Here is a 25936-nt window from a genome sequence, read left to right as displayed (position 1 = left end):
CTAATAGCACCGTCTAGAATCCAGCCACAACTATTTTGACTTAAGTAGGTTCCAATTTAACGAATCAAAGTGCGTAGTTGTATCCACCCAAGAGTTCTGATGGAACTCAAATGTGAAATTTCTAATCTTCTAACAAAAATATGTAACTTGTTCTTTCAAATTGGCTTGCATACTAGAGGACTGGACGGAAGCCAACATAATACAGGGCCAATATTTAAAAAGGGGTCCAGGAAGATATAGGCAAGTCAACTTACTACCTCTTCCAGGAAATAGGATGGTCTAGATCCGTGTTTCTGGTGGTTGGGACCCACTAGGTTGGTTGTGAGCCCATTTCAGGTGGGTCTCCATTCATTTCATTCTGTATTTTATTTTCAATCTATCAGACTTGATGATACACTGGTATGTGACTGCTTTGGGGGAATATTACAGACCTGTACTTTTAACAGGCTACTCTGTATATGCTTCTAACAATGAGGGTAAATGGGCTTACTCCCAAGTAAGTGTGGATAGGATTGCAGGCTTTGGGATATCTGGTGATTTTTTTTAAGAAAACCAATCAGCAACCCACCTGAGGTTCTTTTAAAAAAAAAATGCATCCCAAAAGATTGTCATTCTAAATAGTGGGTCCTGGTGCTACTTTTGTACACTTGGGACTTTCAAAAAGCTTTGGGCAAAGGCTCTTGAGGAAATTAGTTATTTTGGAAAAAGGTTGTTGGTTCATCATTAAGCACTGATTGTCTGTGGCTCTCCAGCATTTCATAGAGGGACTTTTCCCAGTCCTACCTGGAACCTGGGACTTCCTGCATGCAAAACAGGTGCTCTACAGCTCATGTTTTCCCCTCCCCCACCCCAAATCCAGCCCAACTCCCCAACCCAGTACTATTTTACAAAGGGTGAGGACCTGGTGCATTGGACAAAAACTCTTTAAACACTTGCCCTTGGGAGTTCATTCCCATTGAACCCAAAGGGATTTAACTTCAAAGTAAATACACATTAAGTTGCAAAAACCCTAGTTTTTGTTTTATGGGTAGAGGTGGGTGAAAAGTTTTTTTTGTGCAGATTTCAGTGCTGAAAGTGGCGCTTTATGTTTTTCTTCAAAATTAACATTTTAATCAACTGTAAATAATTTTTAATCAATCATAATCACTGTAATATAGGTAAATAACGATATTTATCATTTACCACTTTCGACTGCCATTCTCTATGGGTCATAATAAAAGGGCTGTGCTCTGAAAATGGGGTTGGGGGGGAGGAAGAGCAGACTCTGCCCTATACTCTGGCAGGCTTAGCTTCCCTTCATCTATGTCCCCAATCGCCACCTACATGCCACAGAGACCAAACAAGCTGCCCCCCAAAAAGAGCGGGTGAAGGGACAGAATGGGCACCCTGCCAAAGACGGTGATTCAGGAGGGAGAGATTCCATGGCAATGATATCTCCGAGTGTGGTGCTTGGCTGCCTCCCACATGTGTGAATGCCCCTCCCACAGGCGCAACCCAATGGCCCCTGAAGTGGGGTGCCAAAACCTGCTGTCCTTCATTCCCTACCCCCTTACTCTGTGCGGGTGAGGTGGGGTCAAATGAAGAGCCATTTTCTTCCTCCACCCACCCAATTTGCAGAGGAGGAGGAAATGGGAGAACTCACACTGCCTCCTGCCTTCCCCATTCACAGCAGCCCTTCCATCCACATGCCCTTCTCCAACCTATCATGATTCTGGACACCTTGCAAGCAATAAACTTAAAACCATATTTAAGTAGCCGGGTTCACTGGCTTCCCTCTCGCTGCACACCCTGCTATCGCCTTAGGCGTACCTCCCCACCGGTGTTTCATGGCGCAAACACCCCATTCATTCCGACGGTGCTTCAGGGTTTAAGAGAGAAATCAAGGCACAAAGAGATGATGGAATACTCATGTTGAAAGACAAGTTTGACTTTATAGAGGAAAATGAAGCAAGTTTGTGTTGTAGCCCTGCAGCTAGCGACTGACAACTGTGGCATACACAATTACAGTTGAGTATAAGGAGCAGATATTTGACTCAAGGTGTCTTGCTTGCTAGACCTCCATTGAGTTCGTGTTAAAAGAAACTACTGCGATGTGCCCTGGCACCAGTCTTTATGTTGACTGTGAGACATTCCTTTTCCTGAGTTGTCTTTTTGGCATTTCAGGAGACTTCTTGGCAGACTTGATGGCTTTTTTCATTCTACGTGTCACGGCAGAAGACACTGCTTCTGGTGTGGGAGGGGTCTTGGTCAGTTTCTTTTCCAGAGCTCTTGCCTTGGGTGTTCCGGCATTTCTGCCCCGTCGCAGCAGCTTTGGTGACCGTGGACCTGACTGATCATCAAGAGTTTCCGGTTTGATTGCAGGAATCTCTGGAGATGTCTTCCTCTTGCCAAGGGGAGACGCAGGGCTTGTCTTGACCCCTTCCCTTGTACTGGGACTAGGCTGCACCTGCTGTATTTAAAGAGGGAAAGCAAACTAAGACATCTCTTAGGAACTAAAAGACTACACACATACAAAAAAAAAAATCAGGAATGATGAAATGGTATTCATGTAAGTTCAAATGCTGCAACAATCAGTGGGTGAGTCTACAGGGTGAAGCCAGGAGGCAGAAACCGCTGGCGCTCTGTTGGGTTTTGCTCACACCTGGTCAAGAATATCCACCTGACCACCATAACGGGGAGGTTCAAGGGGCTGACCTCAGGTTTTCCATCTCTGGATTAGCCTATGAGATGGGGCAACTTTGAATCTTGGGAAGTCCATATAAGGAACTGGCTCATGAAGCAGAGCCATGTTCCATTCCAGCACTGAAGCAAGGTTCCACCCTATCCACTGCCTCTCTGGCTCCCCTAAAAGCGGACACTTTAGTCCACCACTCTTCCACATTTCTGCTGGGTAAGGAATTGACGGCGTTTGGCACGGTAAGGACTTTCTGAGGCCCGCAGAGGCTGCGTGTGGCCTCCTCTGCAGGTCTCACAACACCTCTAGACGTGACAGGAGAACACCTCTGGTCACATCTGGGAGCTCAGGCCCAGCCCATCACCATGGGTTCAGAACCTGCAGTGAATCCGCGGGTCCCACCTGCAGATTAAAAGGTGGATACTGTAATTACTGAATTACAGTAAATCCTCGGTAACTGCGCATCTGCTCCCATGGATTTGCTTATCCATAGTAACAAAAGTGTAACTTAAATAGCGCCATTTGTGGTCTGTTCTTGGCTATCTACGGCAGCCGTTCTGGAGCTATCCACTACTGGCATTCCTGGCTAGCTACCCTTCCCCCTGTAAGGCATCAGAGTGCTGATCATTTTCTGAGGCTGGGGTCAGTTGTGACCAAAAAATGGTGCCAATTTGATTTCCCCCCTCAACTCCAAACACATCGATATCCACTGATTCGCTATCTGCTGGGTTTTCCAGGAACCTAACCCCAATGGATAATGAGAATTTCCTGCACCTTCTTCCTTTGCACACTGGTTCCTGTTCCAATTGGAACCAGCTGTGGAATTTCTTCCTCTTCCTCCTTTGCTTCTATGACATCAGATGTCTCCACTGTGCCGTTTTCTTCTTTCCCAGCTGCAGGGACGTTGTTGCCTTCAATGGTCTCTCCAAGTTCATCCGAAGCTTCCTTTTTAATTGGCTTCTTGGGCTTCTTTTTCTTTGCTTTCTTCTTAAAACCATGAAGAATAAAAACACAGCTTAAGAAACCAACCACCTCATCAGAAGGCCACTGAACTAACAAAAACAGGGATACATTAAATGCAAGGGCATCTTTCTTGAATTAATTGATGAAGCTCATTCATTGTCCAATAAATAAAACAATAAAACCCGCTGCTCACCTCCTCTTTCTTTCCCTCTGCTTCTCAAATCTGAGCTGTGGCCATGCCTCTCTCTAGTCCCTCCTCTCATTCCAATTGAGATAGTAGGGTCAGAACGACTAACACGGCACACCATGATTGGCTACTACTGGTTGGGAAAATGAGATGAACCATGGCCGCTCATTCACCCCATTGGACTTGTGAAGGTGGGTGTCATTTGCATGGTGGGGTTTCAGCTCTTGACAAGCTGAAGACTACCAAGGTGTGCAAACCACATAGTAAAATAATAATGCAGGTATTTATATACCACCTTTCTTGGTCATTATTCAAGACTTTATTCAAGGCGGTTTACATAGGCAGGCTATTTAAATCCCCGTAGGGATTTTTACAATTGAAAGAAGGTTCTATCTTTCAAGAACCACAACATTCAGGTGTTTCTTCCTGATCTGGTCGCACATTCTGGCCTCCATCCTCCCACGCTCAGAGCAGATGGAATAACTCTGCTCAGCTTGTCAGCTGCTTCAAGGTCGCACGGTGCCGGTGGCCTCGAACTTGCGACCTTGTGGGTGTTATCTTCAGGCAGACGGAGGCTCTACCCTCTAGACCAGACCTCCTGCCCACAGACCAATGGTTCCCAACCCATGGTCCATGGACTCGCTGGGCCCAGCAGCTAAGCCGAGCGCCATGCACTTGATCACTTCACCAGCCTTGCTTGGGCCCTCCTGCCGTCCCTTGGCTCAGAATACCCCAAGATCGGGGCAATCCACAGCCTTTGGTGACGGTGCGATGATGCCATCACGCCATCATCGCGTCTGTCTGTGGCCGTACTCTCAGTGGTCCACAACAGACCTGAGTTCAGGCGCTGTGGGATTGCCCGAAGATAGGAAACTGCTGATATAGACAGAAATCTGAAAACTGTTGCGATCTAAACCAGGAGGAGCACCCTGGTGAAGGCACCCAGGATGTGCAGGAAAGACACTTGCCTGCCTGACTCCACCACTGGAGTTGTGCTGGAGGGTCTCTGAACTGGGATCACTCCTGGCAAAGATTGGAAGAGCAACAGACCTGTCCGTCTTCAGGTGCAGGAGTTTAACACTCTTCCAGATCTGCAGGAAAGGAAAGAAAAAAGGTAGGTACACAAACAGAGTCATTTTAGAGATGGAGTCCAATCCTACATCCACTGACTTGGAAGGAGGCCCCACGGAGATCAGTGGGATTTGCTCCCTGAGAAGCAGACCTGTGGTGGAATTGTGTCTTCCTCCTAAGCAAGCATCATTACCTTTGGGGCTTTAAGGGCCATGATCCTTGCGGCTTCCACAACGTTATCAGATATTTCCTCAGCTTGCAAACCGGTGTGACCAACACGAGCTGTGCTGCAAGACAAAGCAAGCCAGACAAACCTCAAGCTTCCAGCTCCCCTTCTTTTTATTAAGAAGAAAACTAATCATACTTGGCCCTTTGCATTTTGCTTTCACGAGTGAGTCAAATGCTTCCTGTGTGTTATTTGGATGCAAGGCTTAAACACCTGCCCTGCAGAGCACTTGCAAACCTGGCCCCTGTGCTTCCCAGGGCTAGGTTTGCAGAGTGGCACCCCCCCCCTGGATATCGCAGCTCCCCCCCCCCCACTGTTGCATCTGAGGGGCCGTCAGAGGGCAGGCAGCCTCCCTGGGCCCTCCGAAGGTCTTCCGAGGCCTCCAGAAGGCCCCACTTCAAGTTTTCGGGCAAAATCCAGAAGTGACTTTTTAAGGCCCTTAGAAGGCCTTTGGGGGACCAGGGAGGCCCTCCCAGGCCGTCCAAAGGGCCTAAAACATCACTTTTGGTTTTCAACCAGAAACCAGGGCCTCCAAACAGGGTGCTGCATGGGGGAGGAGTGGACGGCGGCATGGCACCACCCTCTCCCCTGTGCTGCCTGGGGCATTTGGAACCCTTGCCCTCCCCAGGTACGTCAGTGCTGTGGAGGTGGAAAAACTAAGCCCTTGTCCCATCAGAGCCTCCAACTGCTCCTCACCTGGGACTAATAATCAAGCCCTTGCACCCTTGTGACATGCACGTATGTGCTTGCACACCAATGCCAGAACTGCCTATAGCAGCCCTGCTGTGAGACACTGCAGTGGTGTGCACTCACGTGGAGGAAGGGGGCACTGGTTGACCAGAGGGCATGTGGGATTGAGCATGAGCAGGCATGCCCTCTTCAGGGCAGGTCTACAAGAACTTGCCATAAATGGGAAAAAGAGAGTGAGAGAGACCATGAAAGCAACACATCCTATTTTCTTCCCATAAACTAAGAGAGGGGTGTCAAACGTAAGGCCCACGGGCTGGATGCGGCCCCCAGAAGCACTGCTTTTAGCAAGGCACCACTTTGCAGAGCACCTCTCAGCTGCTGAGCTGCAAAATGACAGCACTTTTGAAGGGGCAGCACACGCAATAGTTGGGCTTTCCCATACCTTGAAAATATGATCAGGATTTGCCCATTTTCTCTTCTGTCATTTGCAGCTAATGAGTTCCTAGGTGAGTAAAAAGTACTCGTTTCTGGCCAACACCTGCTTAATGACATCACTACCTGTTCAGTGATGTCACTTTCGGCCCTCTGCAGGCACCATAAATGCTATTCAGCCCTCTATATGGAATGTGTTTTGACACCCCTGAACTAAGGTGTGTGTTTTAATAACATCGTAACATTAGAACTAGATAAGAAAACAAGCAAAACAAAGGCTGGTCCATCAGCTTTACAAAGATTGTCTCATACACAGCACCTAAATAACAAATCCTGGCTAACATTTAAAGCCAACATTGTTAGATCCCAGCAACGGAGAAGTGAAATCCAATTTTGAAAATAAGAGTTTAGTTAAATAATTAAGAACATAAGAACAGCCCCACTGGATCAGGCCATAGGCCCATCTAGTCCAGCTTCCTGTATCTCACAGCGGCCCACCAAATGCCCCAGGGAGCACGCCAGATTACAAGAGACCTGCAAGGCTTCCTGGGAATTGTAGTTAAGAACATAAGAACAGCCCCACTGGATCAGGCCAAAGGCCCATCTAGTCCAGCTTCCTGTATCTCACAGCGGCCCACCAAATGCCCCAGGGAGCACGCCAGATAACAAGAGACCTGCAAGGCTTCCTGGGAATTGTAGTTAAGAACATAAGAACAGCCCCACTGGATCAAGCCAAAGGCCCATCTAGTCCAGCTTCCTGTATCTCACAGCGGCCCACCAAATGCCCCAGGGAGCACGCCAGATAACAAGAGACCTGCAAGGCTTCCTGGGAATTGTAGTTAAGAACATAAGAACAGCCCCACTGGATCAGGCCATAGGCCCATCTAGTCCAGCTTCCTGTATCTCACAGCAGCCCACCAAATGCCCCAATGAGCACACCAGATAACACCAGATAATTAAATCATTTAACATCACTTAACATTAAATTAATATTTAATGTTTTAAATGATTAATGATTAAAATGTCATTAATTTAATCATTAATTAAATTTAATGTTTAATTAATTTAAACATTAAATTAAATCATTTAAAATCACCAATTAATGATTGGTGATGCCACACCACAGGTGGTCTTGCTCCAGGGTAAGGAGGTAACCAAAAAAGGAGACAGAGATTAGCAGTAAATCAAGGCTTTTCCAAAGACATTTGTTCTAATTCTGAAGTCCTGAACAGGCACAAGAAATCCAGTCTGCACTTGGCTTCCATGCCCTCGTGCCATTGACCAGTGAAGCCACACAAGCAATAATAAAAAAAAGCTCACAGCTCTGGATCCAGGTGCATAATTTCAGCCCTGAGTTTTAATCCTAACAGTTATGACCTTGTAGCACTAAAGGCAAAAATTAATACTTACTAACAGCAGCCCCTGTTGGTGATTGGAAGCGTAGTCCCTTGTATACGTCGGTTTATTTCCTTAGCGAGATTCTTTGCTTTCAGGTTCACAGACAGAGGAGCCCTAAATGGAACCGCAAGGATTCAGTCAGCACAGTTCAGTTGTCAAAGGGAATCTGGTACAAGCAAATGTTTACATTTTGGGTGCTGGGGGGGGGAGGGAATGTGGAGGGGAAACTAGCTGTTTGTGCACTGTGGTCTATGACAATGTTTTTCAACCAGTGGTACAGGTACCACCAGTGGTACTTGGGGTGGTGTCTGGTGATACTTGCAGGACCTCTGGATGCCTGCTGCCTGGCAATGAGACCAGGAACGTGACACAACAAACAGCAGTTGGAGGCTCAGCTCTGCGGGCAGAGCTCCAAAGCATGCTTTGCCATGCTCAAAAAAAACCCTCCCATCCATCCTGAGCCTCTTACTGGAGTTTGTCACATTGCATGTGGTCTCCCAACCCAGAAATAACAGAAAATGTTGTAATCACCAGTTACTTCTGGTGGCAGTGCAAATAGGTGGACCATCTGAAGTGGTACTGCGGGGGACAAAGGATGAGAAACCCTGGTTTATGGGGTTCAATAAGGACCCTGGCTGATTCTTAAAAATAAACAGAGGAGACACAAGATAGATAAATACTAACTTAATGTTGTTTCCTTTCAAACTTATTTTTCATAAGCTTTAACGAAAAATACCTTATAGCCTTCTCTTACTCTACCACTCCCTTCAAAGAGTCTCCATTCTCAATGCTTCTCCTCTGTCTTGGGGCTGCTTGTGTATTAAGGATGAGAGCATCTCCTTATGTAGCAGGGGCGGGGGGAGAAAAACCTTCAAATAAAGTCCAAGCAAGACCACTTACTTCTTACTCCGGTAAAAATGTTTCCCAATATGCGACGGCAAAAGCCTTCTGATGCGGTCGTCAGACAGAAAGAGAGAAAACCGGTTCAGGAGGCGGCGCTTTGCCTCAAAGGGTTTATATTCAGCCTTCAGGGTTTTGTAGGAGATGACCTTGAAAATCAAGAACAAAAAGTGAGTGTCAGTCTATCCCCCCTGCACACTCGTGTTTATCATCACAACTCATCCAAAAGAGAAGGGGGAAAAAGTCAAATATTGAGCAAGGAACATCAAAATCCTACTCACTAAGTCAGACACCAACCTAAATATTCAAGTACTGGGACCCACAGGCTTTTCTCCATACAAACCAGGTAGCCATGGCTGTCCCTGCACACACGAAGCTGATAGTCTCTCAAAGGTTTCAGGGAGGGTGGTCTCTTGGGCTGGTGGTGGACAGGTCAATGAAAGTGTCGACCCAGTGTGCGGCGGCAGTGAAGAAGGCCAATTCTATGCTTGGGATCATTAGGAAGGGTATTGAGAACAAAACGGCTAATATTATAATGCCGTTGCACAAATCGATGTTAAGGCCACACCTGGAGTTTTGTGTCCAGTTCTGGTCGCCGCATCTCAAAAAAGACATAGTGGAAATGGAAAAGGTGCAAAAGAGAGCAACTTAGATGATTACTGGGCTGGGGCACCTTCCTTACGAGGAAAGGCTACGGCGTTTGGGCCTCTTCAGCCTAGAAAAGAGACGCCTGAGGGGGGACATGATTGAGACATACAAAATTATGCAGGGGTGGACAGAGTGGGTAGGGAGATGCTTTTTACACTCTCACATAATACCAGAACCAGGGGACATCCACTAAAATTGAGTGTTGGGCGGGTTAGGACAGACAAAAGAAAATATTTCTTTACTCAGCGTGTGGTCGGTCTGTGGAACTCCTTGTTGCAGGATGTGGTGCTGGCATCTAGCCTAGACGCCTTTAAAAGGGGATTGGACATGTTTCTGGAGGAAAAATCCATTATGGGGTACAAGCCATGATGTGTATGCGCAACCTCCTGATTTTAGAAATGGGCTATGTCAGAATGCCAGATGCAAGGGAGGGCACCAGGATGAGGTTATCTGGTGTGCTCCCTGGGGCATTTGGTGGGCCGCTGTGAGATACAGGAAGCTGGACTAGATGGGACTATGGCCTGATCCAGTGGGGCTGTTCTTATGAGGGGAGGTCTTTGCAGCCCCGCTTGGAATTGTGATTGAACCAACCAGGGTTTTTTTGTACACCAAAGGGCTAGCCTACCACTGAGCTACTGTATAGAAGAGGTATAGCTAAGGAATCTGGCACCACAACCATTTTAACACCCCTCCAGAAACAAAATCAAACACATCCCCTTATGAGGCTCTGGCTCCACCTTGGGATCAGCCATTGGGGAAGCAGGTTTACACCCCCTGAAGGTGTGGGTCCTGTGGAAAGGTACCCTGACCCCCCTCTTAGCTACACCACTGCCATACAGCAAATTTTCTCTTTGCCCATCTGGCAGAGAAAGAGCTTTATAGTCTTAAATGAATTTCTCCAGAGCAGGCTCTCAGTCCTCCCCAAAAGGTGAGATTCTCTCTACATCAAAGAAAAAAAGACACATTATCTTTCAACGAGGTGAAACGTCCTCTTTACCTCAGTGACGCCTGTGATCCCATGTTGGGACAAGAGCTTCTTGTACAAGTTCTCTGTCTGTTCACCAGTCAAACCAGGTTCATCCTTTGTGAACAGGCAAACGTCGGATGTCGGAGGCATTATTCCATGAGGGAGTCCTCTGGAACAAAAGGAAGGATAGGATTTTAACAGCGCATGGAAGCTTTCTTGTAGGGGCCTAACCTCAAACAAAAGACTCCAACTACTTCATGCACACACTACTTGAAACTCTCCTTGATGAAACTCTCATTCAAGTCAACCAACAGCATGTGAACTTATCCATCATTCCAGAAAGATACAAGATGGTGGAATTCTCACCATATCTTATGGGGCCATACAACATCCACCTCCCACAGGTTTTATTCATACCAACCTGAGTTTTTTTAAAATATATAGTTGCAAAAGCATGCAGTTTGAGGAGGGGGCTGTCCTACAGAAGAGCCTCTGCTTTGTACGCAGAAGACCCCAGAATTAATCCATGAGCAAAATCTCCCAGCAGGGCTGGGAAAGACACTCAGCTGCCAACCCAGGGGAAATCGCTGCCAGTCAATGCCAGCAATCCTGAATTAGACAGGTCAACAGCTGTCCAATTGTCTGAATATCTTTGCATTCAGATATCTTGTGTGCTTCATGAATGGGTCAGCCCTGTTTCAATACAAGCATCGCAACAGAGACACAACATTTGAGCCACGTGCTGCCGTCTTACATTTTGATGACTTGCTCCTGTGATGGGATTTTCCAGACCGTGACCATCAGAAAGACATTTTGGTCAACGTTCAACAGGAGCTTCTCGTCCGTCTTCTGCTTCGCCTGGTTGTGGGCCAAGAGGGCTTGAGCGGCTTTTTTAACCTGAACGAGCCAGGAGAAAGCACAAGGACCTCAGAGCACCATTTTAGCCACGCTATGATTCAGAAGCCACACCGGGATGCACCGAGATCAATTTGGCCCAGCACACCCTCATAAGCTTGAGCATCACGCAGCCATCTGAGCTTTGGGTGTCCCACCAAGTTTGATATTTGGGGAAGGGCTATAGATGGGTGGCAGAGCAGTTGCCTTTTTAGGTTCAATCCCTGGCATCTTCAGGTAGTGCGGGGAAAGACCCTTGATTCAAATCCTGCTGCCTGTCTGAGCAAGGCAGCAGAGCTAGATAACCCAATGGTTAAATGTAGGCAGCTTTCCTATGCAAAGTTTCTGTACAGATCACACAATTCCAACCTGTGTGCCCCTATGCAAATTCAATGCACAGGCACGAAGGCATTCTAGAGGGTCTAGATTGGCAAGTGTGACTGAACATAAGAAGAGCCCCAGGCCCATCTAGTCCAGCTTCCTGTATCTCACAGTGGCCCACCAAATGCCTCAGGGAGCACACAAGGCAACAAGAGTCCTGATGCCATTCTAAGGTAATCCCCCCCCAACTCACGCATATATAAGCTATCTCATCCTCTCCAATATTTTGCAGAGAAAAATAGAGACACCTGTGTATGGCTAACCTTATTTTCACACTGTGGATCACATTTATTTATTTAAGAAATTTATATCCCACCTTTTCCATGCCGAAGCAAATGCCCAAAGCAGCTTACAAAGCTTTATAATAAAGTACAAACTATCATAACAGGTAAAAAGAAAAACAACAAAGCATTAAAACTTTTCAGATTAGCTAATGCAGTGTTTCCCAAACTGCCAGTCAGGACCCATCAGTGGGTCGAGACCTGATTTTTGGTGGTTCACAAAATTAATAAGCTGATTGCTGACAAGGAAAATGTAAGGAGCCCTAGGGAAACCAAAACAGAGCAGCATGTGCAATGTTTACTCCCGAGTAGGTGAATGTGCCTCTGTCCACTTTGAAAGGCAGGCTGAGGGGAATGTAACACCATCAGAATGGTCCCGATCAGACAAATGCAGACCCTGGAGAAACTGAGTCACAGGTGCATGTTTAACTTGCAAGTAGGCAAATGTGCCTCAGCTCTTATGGAAGGCCACTTGAAGGGGAACATGAAGCCCGATCGTGATGAATGCAGCCCCCAGCAAACTCTCAAGGAGGAAATCCCCCCCCCCCAAGTTGACAAGGGAAATGTGTTGAGCCCTATGGAAAGTGAACCTGAGTCACATGTGCATGTTTACTTGGGAATGAGTGGGCCTCCTGTCAAAGGCCAGGCAAAAGGGAACGCAAGACCACTAAAAAGGTTGTGATCCAATGAGTGTGGAGCTCCACACACACACTCCAGAAGGCGGTCCCCCCAAAGTAGTGAAAAGGATAAAAACAGAAGCTGGAACATTTGGTAAGACAAAACTTTTTTTTTTTAAGGCTTGTAAAGCTAGGTGGGTCCTGACTGAGTGCCATTTTTAAAAGTGGGTCCTGGTGCTAAAAAGTTTGGGAATCAAACAATAAGCACAGAGGGTCAGAGGCAATTTGAGAAGACTTAAGGCCTGGCAGGGCGCAAACCCCACCACTTTTGGCCAACCTCAGTTCCACTTAACCCCCTGAACCAACATGATGTAAGTGCCTTTGCTTCCACCCTAGAGAGAACCAATGGGGGGGGGGGGAACAGACAATTTCCACTGGGTTAGATCCATGCACCACAGCCTCAGATTCCCTAGAGGTAGCACATTCCCTTGGGTGAACTGCACTTCATCTTCCAAGTAAAAGGAACTTTGTTTTGCAGGTTAAGCCATTTCAGCCCAACGTTGCATATACGCAACAGGGACCCAATGTGGATCGGACAAAAAGGGGTGAAGCTCTTCAGGGAGACTTCTAGTTCTCCTCCCAGCCCCACACAGGAGGGGAGAGAAGAACAAGAGCAGGCACCAGCTCCAAGGAAGGTCAACACTTAGCACTTACATGCATTAAATACTTTGCAAGAGCTCTGCATTTAAATGCGTTTCCATTTAAGGTGAAACTGGTTTTTTTTAGTCTCACCAAACTAGGTGGGTCCTGAGACAGGGTCATTTCCAAAAGTGGGCCCTGGTGCTAAAAAGTTTGGGGAAGCTCTGAGCTGACGCTCTGGAAGGGCAAAGGAGGGAAACTGGCTGGCTAAGACTGAGTGGCCTTGGGGACTCCCCCCCTCATCCCAGGCCAGGCTGAGCCACCCCATGCCCTGCTCCAGGGGCTGCAGCTGCCCTGCCCTGCCCTACCTGCGCCCGATCCAGAGGAACCTCCACCTGGGACGCAGCCATGCTGACTCCTTCACTCTCTCCACGTGGCCCGGCGATGGAGGAGTCCCAGGGTGATGACATAGCAGCTGCACTCCGGCTATGACGTCAGCAAAGCAGGGAGGGGTTTTTCCCATAGAGCTAGAAAAGGCTGGAGTGATGATATAGGGAGGACACCTGGAGGGAGTGGAGTGTAACTGGGATTGATTTGCGGGGGCGGGGGCAGTATGTCTAGGGTAAAACAGTGAGTGAGTGAGTGAGAGTGTGTGTGTGTGTAAAATCACACATACACAAAGTAGTAAATTTTTACACACACACACACACACACACACAAAGTGGGAAATGCCATCACCTCTGCAGGCTCACTTCCTCCTACTTCCCTGGATTCAAGAATTTATTATATAAATAAATAAACACACTTTATTCCAAACTACATGAAACACAGTTGTTAACCTATGCTGAGCAATTGATACAAGTCTCAGCCTGACTCCAAGTATCAATTAGATTTTATTTATATTGAGATATATGGTGTCTATATAAACACACACACACACACACACACACAACACTGAAATGTATTTCTACCATGCTCTGAATGGCACAGCTCATGGCGTTATTTGTGAAATAAATTTGTGATATTATCTTAAAAAATATATTCAAAATAAGTAGCTAAAAACAACTGGTGGGGGAAATATACTAGAAAATTTTTTTCTATATTTCTTCCTATATACTATATAAAATATACATATACACATACACACACACACACGTAGGTGTACATATAATGGTGTAATCCAAGTCTATATGCATATATGTACATAGTTATATGTAATATTTACCAATATCGCTATGTTATATGTTAAGCTACACATATTGTTATGTAAATTATTATGGTGTGTGTGTGTTGGCAACCTTCAGTCTCGAAAGACTCTGGTATCGCGCTCTGAATGGTGGTTCTGGAACAGCGTCTAGTGTGGCTGAAAAGGCCGATTCGGGAGTGACAATCCCTTCCACACTGGGAGCAAGTGCAGTCTGTCCCTGGTCTGTCTCCCTGGCTATGGGCCTTCCTTCTTTGCCTCTTTGCCTCAGACTGTTGGCCAAGTGTCTCTTCAAACTGGGAAAGGCCATGCTGCACAGCCTGCCTCCAAGCGGGCAGCTCAGAGGCCAGGGTTTCCCACTTGTTGAGGTCTACTCCTAAGGCCTTCAGATCCCTCTTGCAGATGTCCTGGTATCGCAGCTGTGGTCTACCTGTAGGGCACTTTCCTTGCACAAGTTCTCCATAGAGGAGATCCTTTGGGATCCGGCCATCATCCATTCTCACGACATGACCGAGCCAATGCAGGCGTCTCTGTTTCAGTAGTGCGTACATGCTAGGGATTCCAGCACGTTCCAGGACTGTGTTGTTTGGAACTTTGTCCTGCCAGGTGATGCCGAGCATGCGTCGGAGGCAGCGCATGTGGAAAGCGTTCATTTTCCTCTCCTGTTGTGAGCGAAGAGTCCATGACTCGCTGTAGTACAGAAGTGTACTCAGGACGCAAGCTCTGTAGACCTGGATCTTGGTATGTTCTGTCAGCTTCTTGTTGGACCAGACTCTCTTTGTGAGTCTGGAAAACGTGGTAGCTGCTTTACCGATGCGTTTGTTTAGCTCGGTATCGAGAGAAAGAGTGTCGGAGATCGTTGAGCCAAGGTACACAAAGTCATGGACCACCTCCAGTTCATGTGCAGAGATTGTAATGCAGGGAGGTAAGTCCACATCCCGAACCATGACCTGTGTTTTCTTCAGGCTGATCGTCAGTCCAAAATCTTGGCAGGCCTTGCTAAAACGATCCATGAGCTGCTGGTGTGTGTGTATACACACAATATATATATGTACATATATATACACACACACATATCTGTCTCTCTACTTCTAGGAAGTTTCTTTGTCCAACAATGAAACTGTAACGCTAGCCCAGGCTCTAGCAAAACAAAGTTCCCTTTAAACTTGGGAGATGCTCTAGCCTTTTACTAGCTCTATGCGCTTGCAGTTCTCTATGGCAGTGAATGGGAAAGAGCTGCAACTTCGTCTCCTTGACCCAAGGTGCGCACCCGCGCGCCACAGCGGCCCCTGCTGGCGCCAGGGGCAAGCATCCTTTGCAGGATTCTATTGCTTTAGTTCTAGCAGTGAGAATGAATGGCTGACAACTGAGAGTGGGGGGCAACTGACCTTCTGCACTCCAGCAAGGGGGGTCTTTTCCGGTGGCCATTGCTGTTGCCTTCTCTGCATTTTTTCTTTTTAAGACTGTGAGCTCTTTGGGGACAGGGAACTTTGATTTATTAAAGGCTAACGCCTGCAGGGTTTCTAGGCGCTCAGAGGTAACTCTACCAGGTTTTGAAGCCAGGGCTATACCACACAGCCCCAACCCAAAGGATGAAACATTATTGCTACTGGTAATGTTGCAATGTAGATTGCAATCTACAATTGAAATCTCCTGGCACAGAAAGGTGCTACAGAATACAGTAGCAGGACAGAGAAGATCACCACAAAGTGAATGATCAACCGAGAATTTTAAATACACAATGCTTGAGCCAGTTCTGACTGCCAAATCTCAGAAAGGATATAGTGGAAATGATGCAGAAGATAGCAACCAAAATGATTAGCGGGTTGGGGCACCTCCCTTACGAGGAAAGGCCACAGCCTTTGGGGTTTTTCAGTCTATAAAAAAGGCACGGGGGAAGGGGGACATGATCAAGACACATAAAATTATACATATACAAGAAATTATGTTCTTATTCCTGTTACACAACACCAGAACCAAGGGGCAGCCACTAAAACTGAGTCTTACGATAGAACAGAAAAAAATCTCTTTACCCAGCCTGTAATTAGTCTGTGGAACTCCTTGCCACAGAAGCCTTAAGAACCGGATTGGACAAATTTCTGGAAGAAGAGTCCATCACAGGTTACAAGCCATGATGGGTATGTGCAACCTCCTGGTTTTAGAACTAGACCATCTCTGAATACCAGGAGTGGCACCAGGATGCAGGTCTCTTGTGTGCTGCCTGAGGCATCTGGTGGGCCACTGTGAGATACAGGAAACTGGACTAGATGGGCCTTTCTTATAATCCAACAAATTTTCTACAGCACTCAGCAGCATAACTTGAGTTTTAAAAGAAACTTACAAAGGAATGACACACTAGTTTCAAGTATCCTTTATTTGGAAGGATTTTCAAATAGGCTGACATGTCAGGAAAATACAGAGTCACACTTACCACCACAGGAAACAAGTGACTTGATTCAATGTTTCAAAAGGGCCAAGGAAGCGATAGGACAAGAGACTTTCCTAAAAACTGTTTAGTGGAGGAAAAGCTGAATGACGTCCAACTGACTTGAGATGCTAAGATGAATGGTACGGGTGCAAGAGGAATACACTCCACCATACATCATTTTTGGGATTGTTGAGTCAGAATCATTGAAGAGTATTTCCTCTCCCTACAAAACAATTGATCTGACCTCAGCGAGACAGTTATAAAAGACACCATACTGCTTTCTCCCCTGCGATAATTGTTTAAAACAGTGGCTCCCCAACTGTGGGTCGGGTCCCACTGGTGGGTCACTAAAGGGTGATGGAAAGATCAGATAAGCAATTGCCTCAAGCCTATTCAGACTTCAGATACTGTAGCTGCTACTTACCCTGCAAAGAGCTCAGCTCCTGCAGTTTGCAAGCATGTATAAATACAGGGAGATAAACAAAAAAAGACCCTCAAACATTACTTACAATTATTCCTTTCTATATCTTTTTTTTAAGGTCTGGAAAACCTAGGTGAGTCCCACTAGAGTGTCATTCCCCAGTGGCCCTACTAATAAATAACCCTCCACCAGACCCACACAGCATGCCTGCAGACCATTCATGGCACATCAATGTATTGTGGCACAGCAGTCAAAAATCACTACATTCTATAAGAGGGGGAATTTGTAGGGGCAAGTTCAAAACTCCCACTTCTTGAGGCAACATGTCAAATGCCATCACCTGCTTGCTCACCTCCTCTTACTTCTCTGGATTCAAGAAAATAGAGTATGGAGCAGAAGAGGAAAAATTGGGGAAGAGCAGGGCTGGAACATCTCAGACACTCTAGCTTCACATTCTCTTCTCTCCACTTTATCTGCTCCATTCCTCCCCCCACCCCCCAGCATTCAGGAAGGTTGGGCTAGATGTCTCCAACAAATCTATTCAGCGGCAATGGCTTCATCTGGCCTCACCAACGGGTTGGTCCCTGAACTGTGAACACAGAATCAGCTCTTGCACCTGAAAAACAACACTTTTCCTTCCAAGGAAAAGTTATCAGAATTTAGCACAGGCTCAAAAAGTTATTTTGACTTGCTGTCTGTCCCAACTGCCAGAAAAAAAGCCCAGAAAGTTGCAGACATAATAAAATTTATTTAAATTTCATGCATTACGGTAGCTACAAGTGTAGTCATAGGAAACTGAAGGACAATAAACTTTGCTCCGTCCGTACAATGTAGCCTTAAAATGAAATGGATGGGAGATCCACAGTTACAAAGGAAACAAAAAACTGGGCAAACATTTTAAAAACTTTATAGAGTTTGGTGAAAATGAAAGTCATGTGACTGCAGAGTTTGAGAAAGGGCTGGAAGTCAGAGTACACTGCTATTTGAACATACAACTGCAGAAGTAGTAAGGAGAAGTACTTCTAACAATCCCAGAAAGTCAGACTTCAATAAAAAGGAGTCTAATTGTGGAGACTGCCATGGCCGCACTCTTGATATCATCGTGTCTCCTTTTCATAGCAATGGAACAAGGTTTATGTTCTGTTTTCACCCAAGTAAATGCTTCTCACTCTATTCCTTCAAACTGTTTAATCACTCCATTTCGTTATTCACGTTCTCTGCTCGAGTCCGGATCGCTTTGATATGCAAAAATTTATCGGCGATGTGCTTGATTCCACTCTCAAAATTTTTTAAACACACCTTAAAACACATTTCAGTTTGTTTGAATTAAATAAGTAGTGCTTCTCAAGAGAGCCAATATATTGCTGCTCTGAGCTGGACAGGGAATACTCTTATCTACGGTCGGTTTACTTGGCTTAATCAAAAATCTTTTTGAAAGATTTTTGACACAAAAGAGACGCAACACACCCAAGGATTCTCCAGTCCTCAAGATAGAACTCAGGAACTTTTACTGTAAACCGACACTTGAGCACAGACCAACCACCGTTTTACCAGAATTATGGTCAGAACTGTCAGTGGAACAGGTTTTTTCAAACGGTCTGCGTTGTTTCCTGCCCAAAAAACATTCCGATCGCCTATTTCGGCAGACACAGCTGGTTGATGCTTGCTCAGAAACTGTGCCTCACCAAGTTGTGTTGACTTTAACTCTTCTTGGAGATATAAAGTGATGCAACACTAATTAAATAGTACCATACTTGCATGAAAGTATTTAAAATTTTAAGAATTTAACCATCATAGAGAAAAGGGCAAAAAAAAGAAAATCTTTAGTACAAATTTTGTCAATTGTCTAATTGCTTCATTTAAAACTTGGCTGAGGAGCCAGCAAAGGGAAGAGTCAGGGTTTTTTTTTTTTTTAGGAAGGCCGAAGTAACTGAAGAATCACAATTACTTTGGCAAGTTAAAAGCTAATGAAACAGTGTTACACCTGGATAAAGACATTATTTCCAAAGCAATTGAGATACCAAAAAAGATTTCAAATTGAATAGTTTTATTCACATGGTAGTTGTCTTTTTAAACATGTGCACACCTGCTTGAGCGCACGCCAAAAACCAGCCTTGAAAAATGGTTTTTTTAATATGCTGGGGAGGGACAATTAAACAGAAATCCTATAGATTTTTCATAATTCTAGGCAATTTTGTCCACATCACTTACAAAGCTATTGCCAAACGTTTCCGAGGAAGCAGAATTTAGGAGGAGGAGGAGAAAAAAAATGGGGCAGGGAAATTCAACAGTGGCCTAGCAGAGCTCTCAATATGAGAAAGCTGACAAAATGTGGACTTCTGCTGTGGAGTTTTGTCTTTGCAAAATACAGGGAGGAGGGGATCAATGGGAAGAAAAGAAGGCGATGTGGAGTAGGCTTTTGCAGAGTTAATTTTTCTTTTTCCTCACAGTATTTGTGCAGCCTGGTCAAAAACAAATGCTTAGTCCTTCTCCGGAACCAATTTCAGAACTTTTCCAATTGCAATGGTCTTACCTAAGCAAAAAATAAAAAATAAAAATACAGAAATGGATGTCAGGAAAAACCCAGTCAAGGCCTTGAAAAAGTTACATTAACGCATTATGAGGCATGAAACAGCCACCCCTATTTTATACAGCATCGCCTTCGGCTTTAACCCACATCTGGTTTCACAGAACAGTTTTTGCCAATGGCTCCCTTGGCCCACAACTGCCTGGAAGGGACAGATGTGGAATTCTCAGTTCTTCTGAACTCCCTGTGACTTCACATGGCACCTCCCCCCTTCCAGTGTTCATGTTGCACCTGCTTCCTCCACAGAGTGGGAGTGTGGAACGCCGAACATCTTCCCTCCCTTCTCCCCCCCCCACCCGTCTCCCTCCCGGCTGGACAGGCAGGAGACAGAGGGTACCACCCCTTTGGCATACGTCCTTGTGTACTTCCTCCTTCCCCATCCTGCTCCTTACTGGCCCTTGAAGATTAGGGCAGCCACTGTACTAAAGAATCCCCACTAATGAGCCAAAAGCAATTTACTCTTTTAAAAAATTCTCCTCTGAATTTTGAGCATCCAGAAGTGACATTCATCCAGTATTTTCCTCAATAGCCTATGATTTCACAGAGATGTAACAAGGGCAGAGCCTGAGGGGAGGAACGTTTTTTCCTCCATCAAGGGGAGGAGCATTTTTTTTCCTCCACCAGCACCTTCTCCTCCATGACTTTCATTGTCCTCTGAAGAAAGAGGCAGCCTTAGCAGCAGCCACTTTAATCTGGCTGCTACCACTGTTCCTTCTCCTCTGGAGGCTCTGCCTTGAAGGGAGAGCTACCACAGGAGAAGGAATGGAGGTGACAGCCAGATCTCAAGCAATCACCACCAGTGCTGCTGCCTCGGGGTGAACTCAGAACTGATGTCATGTGATAGTGCTACATTACTGTCCTGGGCTATTAGCTACACCTTCGATTTCAGCAGATGTGCTGCCTATAATGTGCAAAAGCTATGAGAAGCAACATTGGTCACAAGTCACTGCAGATCTTTACACTTCCCACCCTCCCTGGGTAAGGTGATGCCTGCATCCCTTTCTCAACAAATCCCGTTTCCAATTCCTCTTACCCTCATCTCTTAGGGTGAAGCGACCCATCTGAGGGAAGTCTTTGAAGGTCTCGAGACAGATAGTTCCTGCCGTCCTTAAACGGGCAATGCATACTTGATCCTGTTTGACGAAACGGGGCCGTGTCTTGCTCTTCTCTCCTGATTTTTTGTCTACCAGACAAATTAAGGCCTGCACAAGATAAAAACAGGATAAGTGCTGAAAAGGGACAACCCCTTACCCAGCAGAAGTTTGATTATCTAACAGTCACACTACTGGAAAGGACTTGCTCTAAAGTAAGAGAAACCCATAACTAATTTCTGTCAGAAGCTTTTTAGCCACATCAATCCTTCAAAAGAACCTGGTCACTCTAACCAGAATGCAGAAAATGGAATCCTACCACTAGTAGTTTTATGCTGTTGCTGTTTTGAAAGTTAATCCAGAATCAGTTGTTAAGAGACTGTTTTCAGACAATTGGTTGAAAAAATTGAATGCAATCTGATACTCAAACTGGAACACCCCCCCCCCAAATTCCAATGGGACCCCTGGAGCAGGAAAGATGATTGAAGATAATGTTGTTGGCATCCTTCAGTCTCGGAAGACTATGGTATCGCGCTCTGAATAGTGGTTCTGGAACAGTGCCTTGTCCAGTGCGCGAAGCCTGGGTAAAGTAGGTATGGAGGATAGGCTGTTACCCATGCAGCAAATTCCCCCTCTCCACGTCGCTGAAATGGTCCAATGGAAAGGCAGAAGCCAATATGGTTGGTTCCAGCGGCGTCGCAGGAGTTGCCAGAATGTGACTGTGTTCAGCCATGAACTGCCTCAGGGACTCCGGCTCCAGATTTTGCCTCGAGGTTGACTCCTGAAGCCTTTTCCATAACTGGATGTAGCCACAAGGCAGTGGAGGTTTGGGATCAGAGTTTTCCTTCTCTCAGATGAGCTGCCTTCCCAGGCTAACGAGTTCCATCTACCTGGTGGCTGTTTAGTCACCTCTTACAAAAAGTACAGCCAAACTGAGGGCCTATTCTTATCCCCCAGCCCCCAGGGGTGATTGAAGATAATTGAAGAGGGCCCAATCCTAACCAACTTCCCAGCATTGATGCAGCTCTGCCACTGGAGGTTGTGCTGCATCCTGCAAAGGGAGGCAGTAACGGAGGCCTCCTCAAGGTGATGGAATGTTTGTTCCCTTATCTCAGGGCTACATCAATGCTGAAAAGTTGGATAGGATTGGGTCCTAAGAGCCCAATCCTATGCATGTCTACTCAGAAGTCCCAATCTGAACTCCCAATCGTGTCAATGGGGCTTATTCCCAGGTAAGTGCAGCTACGATTGCAGACCAAGTCCCAATTTGAATGTGACCCCTGCCACAAACTCACTTGGAGGACTTAAGACAGGCTATTCAAGTTCAGCTCCAATACAAGGCCAATACTAGTCACTACATAGGAAGGGAAAGCAAATTATGATTTGAACACGAAAAAGCCACTATGCAGATACTCTGTTGGAAAGAGATACTTACGGTGATCTCAACTTCTTCAATACAGGTATGAATATGCAATACTGCATTGTAACCTGGGCAGATGATGGATTTGTGCTCAATTATCACTATCTGCAACGAAGAATAATTTAGTAAAATGGCAGCCTGCAGAAATGCACCTATTTCTTTGATGGATACCCTGGGACATTCCCCAGGTCACTCTCCAGGAGGAACACCTTCAGCACAAACATATAAAGGGTGACTGGCCTACAAGCAGACAGGGTGTTCCTGCAAAGGTGAGGGCTTGAAATGTGGGTAATGAATGCAGTTGTCTCAGGTTTGATTTAATGGCTGGTGCGTCTCCGAACCAAGCTGCATTGGTCAAGGCATTCAAATAAGCCTTGACACTTTGGCGTCATCCACCAGCTGAACGCAACACCATTCCAGTTCAACCAGCTTACCTGAGCATCAAAGGTACGCCCTGAATGACACAGGTTATTCAGATCGCAGAGTATAAACCCTGGGAGGATCTCCTCCTCTTCAATTCCTTTCAGTCGGATCTTCAGATTTTCACCAGGAGCTACTGAATCAGTTTCCACGTCATCAGAAAGGATTCCGAGGACTTCCACATTGTGCTTAAAGACAGACAGGGCTTGGGTAAAAGAGTGATCCTTATCTAAAGTGCCAGACCTAATTTCAGGCTCCAACCCGCAACACAAGACCCACTGTCAGGAGTCCAACAGGCTAGAAAGGCATGTAGGTAAGCAGCCATGACTCCTTCTTTTTCCACCCAGTGGTGGCCAATCAGCCTGTGTGGCTTTATGCTGCCATTCTGTCTTTTTCCTTCCGAGTCAAGTGCAAGGACAGAAAGGCCAGAAAATGGCACAAAAGCACACACTTGGTTGTGAAAGGCGGACGAAGCACAAAGTGAGGCATTGCCAAGGCAGGGAGAGCAGGCAAGTGAGAAGGAGACTGGGGGGACCAAGCGGTTGGACCAATGCAACCTACCAAGTCAGAATATCTGGTGGGTTTTAACTTATCTGGGACACCCAGCCTGGCTATATTGGCATTTTAAGTTATAAAAATTGTCCCTTTTCCAAGCACGGTAAACTAGCAGGGCCTGAACACTGTTCAGAACAGAGGAAACCAAATGCTTGTTACTTACGCCTCATTACTAAGATAAAAAATTAGGAGCCTTAATTTGAAAAAATAAAAGGTGGCAAAACAGACTCTGAAATATCTTTTACCCTCTCACGTGCAGGAGATGCAAGACAGGGACCACAAACTTCAAGGGGCCAAAAAAGGAAATGAGCCAGTGTTGCAGGTGGGGCCAAAATGGCAGCTGGGGCAAACTCTGCCTGCCCACCCTCTGTTAGCTCAGCCTCCACCGGTGAGGGGGGAGAAGTGCAACGTCCCAAGTTGCAGCTTGCCATGACCAGAAAGCACAAGGCGGAGGGTCCCTCCAAAGTCCTGGCCTAGATTCAGGGAGCTGCTGGGGCAGGCTCATGAAAGTACCAGTTTCTTCCTTTAGGGCAGGGGTGTCCAAACATTTTGGCAGCAGGGCCACATCATCTGTCTGACACTGTGTCAGGGGGCCAGGGGAAAAATAAATAAATTTACATTTAAAATCTGAATAAATTTACGTAAGTGAATATATTTGAGATTGAACATATGAATGAAAAAAAGTATTGCAGTAGCTTAAGGCCTATAAAAGGCCTTGCACAAAGCAAGGCCAGCCTTTCCTTCACTGCCACTGCTGCATCACAGACATGAAACAGCAAGTAGTAGAAGGTGCCTTCATCCCATAGCTCAGGTGAGAGGTTGAACAGTCATCCTCACATTGAGAGCAGTTGCATCAGGCCAGCAAGGGCTCCAGCAAGTCTCTGGAGGGCCAGAGGTTCATTGGAGACTGGGTGCTCCCTGCGGGCCGGATTGGGAGCCCCCGAAGGCCGCAAGTGGCCCCCGGGCCGGGGTTTGGGCACCCCTGCTTTAGGATGACAAAGCTTTTTAAAACCATTTGATATGGCATGAGACCCTGCCACTCAACAGAGAGGAGCCAAAGGTTCTACTGGGCATGCCCAAGCAGCACTCAAGATCCAGGCTTCTGATGAAGGACCTACAACTGAACATCAACTGCATGAGAAACCTTTCCAAGCACGCAATAGCAGCTTCACTGGGACATGCTGGATTTTCAGCTTCAAAAAAAAAAAATTGACTTTCTCAAGTGTTTTAAAGGAGGGGGAAGTGAGACATACCTTGTTTGGCATCATCACAAGCTGCTGTCCTTTGCAAATGGAGCCCGATTCCAGCTTTCCCAAAACCACCGTGCCCATGTCCTTCACAGGGAAGAGATACCAAGTTAAAGCTACCAACTCAGTCCTGCTTTTCATGATATGCCAAGCAAATCCCAGTGCAAAGCTGCTGACTGCTTACAGCTGGGGAGTGCCCATAAATTCATACCCAAGTTGTCAAAGTACTGCAGTTTCTCTCTCAATAGCTGCACATACACATACACAAGAACAGCCTGGCTGGATCATGCTAAAGGGCCATCTAGTCCAGCATCCCGTTTCCCACAGTGGCTCACCAGATGCCTCTGGGGAAGCCCACAAGAAGGGAATGAAGGTAGACCCCCATATTTCATTGCTCCCCTGTGATTGATACTGCCCCTGAACTCTGAAGATAGTCTGTAACCAATGTGACTAGCAGCCATTCTCCATGAAGTGGTGAAATCCCCTTTGAAGGCTATCAAATCAATGGGCTTCAAAGGCTGTATCCTCATGTCAGTTACGACTCACAGATTTCAATGAGAATTAGTCATGATCAGCTTTCTTGCTCACAATTCAACCATTCCTAAGCACTTAACCTGACTTAGAACATGGTCAAGCATTTAAGCTCATTTCAATTTTTGAGCATTAAAAACCATGATCTGCACATGCGACTGATGTTACATTTACCGGACTAAGGGCGAGAAGGGAGAATATGTGCAGGTGTACCCATGTACAGTCATCCCCCCATGCTTTTACAGGTCTGCCACACAAGTATGGAATCTGCACTTAAGAACCTTGGATTTTTCCTTTTCAGACCCAAAATGTTTCTTACTCTATGGAATCACTGCAATGCTTTCATCCCTCCCAGAAGTCACCCCATCAACCAAGAGTTTCAAGGTGGACACTGCGAGAGCAATACATGTGCACAGTCCAATGGCTGCATTTTGGACTGTCTCAGTTTTTTTCAGGGAGAACACAAGGCACTTTTAACATGCAGCCATTCCCCATTTAGTGAGAAACTGGCATGCTAGAGCCAGCACATCTATTAAGGAAAAAGTTATTTCCATACCTTATATTTATCAACAATTGGAAGCCGGATTGGTCCATCAACTGATCTGTTGAAGTTTGGCAAGTTATCCAGATAAGGAATAAATGGTAGCCCACTGAAAAGGGAAGACAAACATTCCACTCAAGTCTACAGTACCACTCTGAGGGCTGTTTTACTGCTGCTGCCATGTTATTATCTGTGGTTGACGATACTGGTTTTATTTGCTGTAGTGCTTGCTGCTTTTATGCTCCTATAGCCAGTCCATATAACTGCCAAGGCTTTTATTAGATTTTATGCTGCTACTTCTGTTTTCAGGCTCCGATGCTATTGCCTTATTGTAATTAAATGTTTATGGTGTTTTTTCAAAGCAATATCTATTGTATACAGGCCTGCCCCCATATCTGCGGAGGTTCCATTCCAGAAACCCCTCCCCAGATACAAGGGCATGCCTCCAGAGGGTCCTCTGAGCACAGCAGAGGCCGTGGACATCTGTCCGCAGCCTCTGCTGGACTAAGACTGAGCCTTAGAG

At 46.1% G+C, this 25936-nt stretch overlaps 2 protein-coding genes across 3 annotated transcripts in view; both read right to left on the bottom strand.

The window, feature by feature from the left end:
- Positions 1 to 1911: 1911 nt before the first annotated feature.
- RSL1D1 (ribosomal L1 domain containing 1) lies at positions 1912 to 13417 on the bottom strand. The gene is made up of 9 exons (XM_066640865.1): positions 13337 to 13417; positions 10911 to 11053; positions 10187 to 10325; positions 8542 to 8690; positions 7654 to 7755; positions 5089 to 5182; positions 4793 to 4915; positions 3449 to 3661; positions 1912 to 2449 (listed from the first exon to the last, which is right to left on the bottom strand). The coding sequence occupies exons 1-9, from the start codon at positions 13376 to 13378 to the stop codon at positions 2111 to 2113; spliced, it is 1344 nt and encodes a 447-aa protein (XP_066496962.1). The 5' UTR covers positions 13379 to 13417; the 3' UTR covers positions 1912 to 2110.
- A 4332-nt stretch (positions 13418 to 17749) lies between these two features.
- GSPT1 (G1 to S phase transition 1) overlaps positions 17750 to 25936 on the bottom strand; it is a 34119-nt gene continuing 25932 nt past the window's right edge. For both annotated transcript variants that reach the window (XM_066640551.1, XM_066640553.1), the window contains 6 exons: positions 25429 to 25522; positions 24348 to 24428; positions 22554 to 22727; positions 22135 to 22224; positions 20642 to 20810; positions 17750 to 19554 (listed from right to left, as the gene is read on the bottom strand). In XM_066640551.1, coding sequence (XP_066496648.1) covers positions 19502 to 19554; positions 20642 to 20810; positions 22135 to 22224; positions 22554 to 22727; positions 24348 to 24428; positions 25429 to 25522 — 661 coding nt within the window. In that variant the 3' untranslated portion in view covers positions 17750 to 19501. The remainder of the gene's footprint in view (positions 19555 to 20641; positions 20811 to 22134; positions 22225 to 22553; positions 22728 to 24347; positions 24429 to 25428; positions 25523 to 25936) is intronic.

The sequence above is a fragment of the Tiliqua scincoides genome, chromosome 13 (genome assembly GCF_035046505.1).
Source record: "Tiliqua scincoides isolate rTilSci1 chromosome 13, rTilSci1.hap2, whole genome shotgun sequence".
In the NCBI taxonomy this organism is placed as follows: Eukaryota; Metazoa; Chordata; class Lepidosauria; order Squamata; family Scincidae; genus Tiliqua; species Tiliqua scincoides.
This window is presented reverse-complemented; position numbering and strand designations above follow the sequence as displayed.

Excerpts from the sequence above, each read along its gene's own strand:
- RSL1D1 (XM_066640865.1), bottom strand. The coding sequence starts at position 13,378 with ATGGCTGCGTCCCAGGTGGAGGTTCCTCTGGATCGGGCGCAG. Across the intron at positions 4,916-5,088 it reads TGGCCCTTAAAGCCCCAAAG|ATCTGGAAGAGTGTTAAACT; the intron begins GTAATGATGCTT and ends CCTTTCCTGCAG. Across the intron at positions 3,662-4,792 it reads CCAGTGGTGGAGTCAGGCAG|AAGAAAGCAAAGAAAAAGAA; the intron begins GCAAGTGTCTTT and ends CATGGTTTTAAG.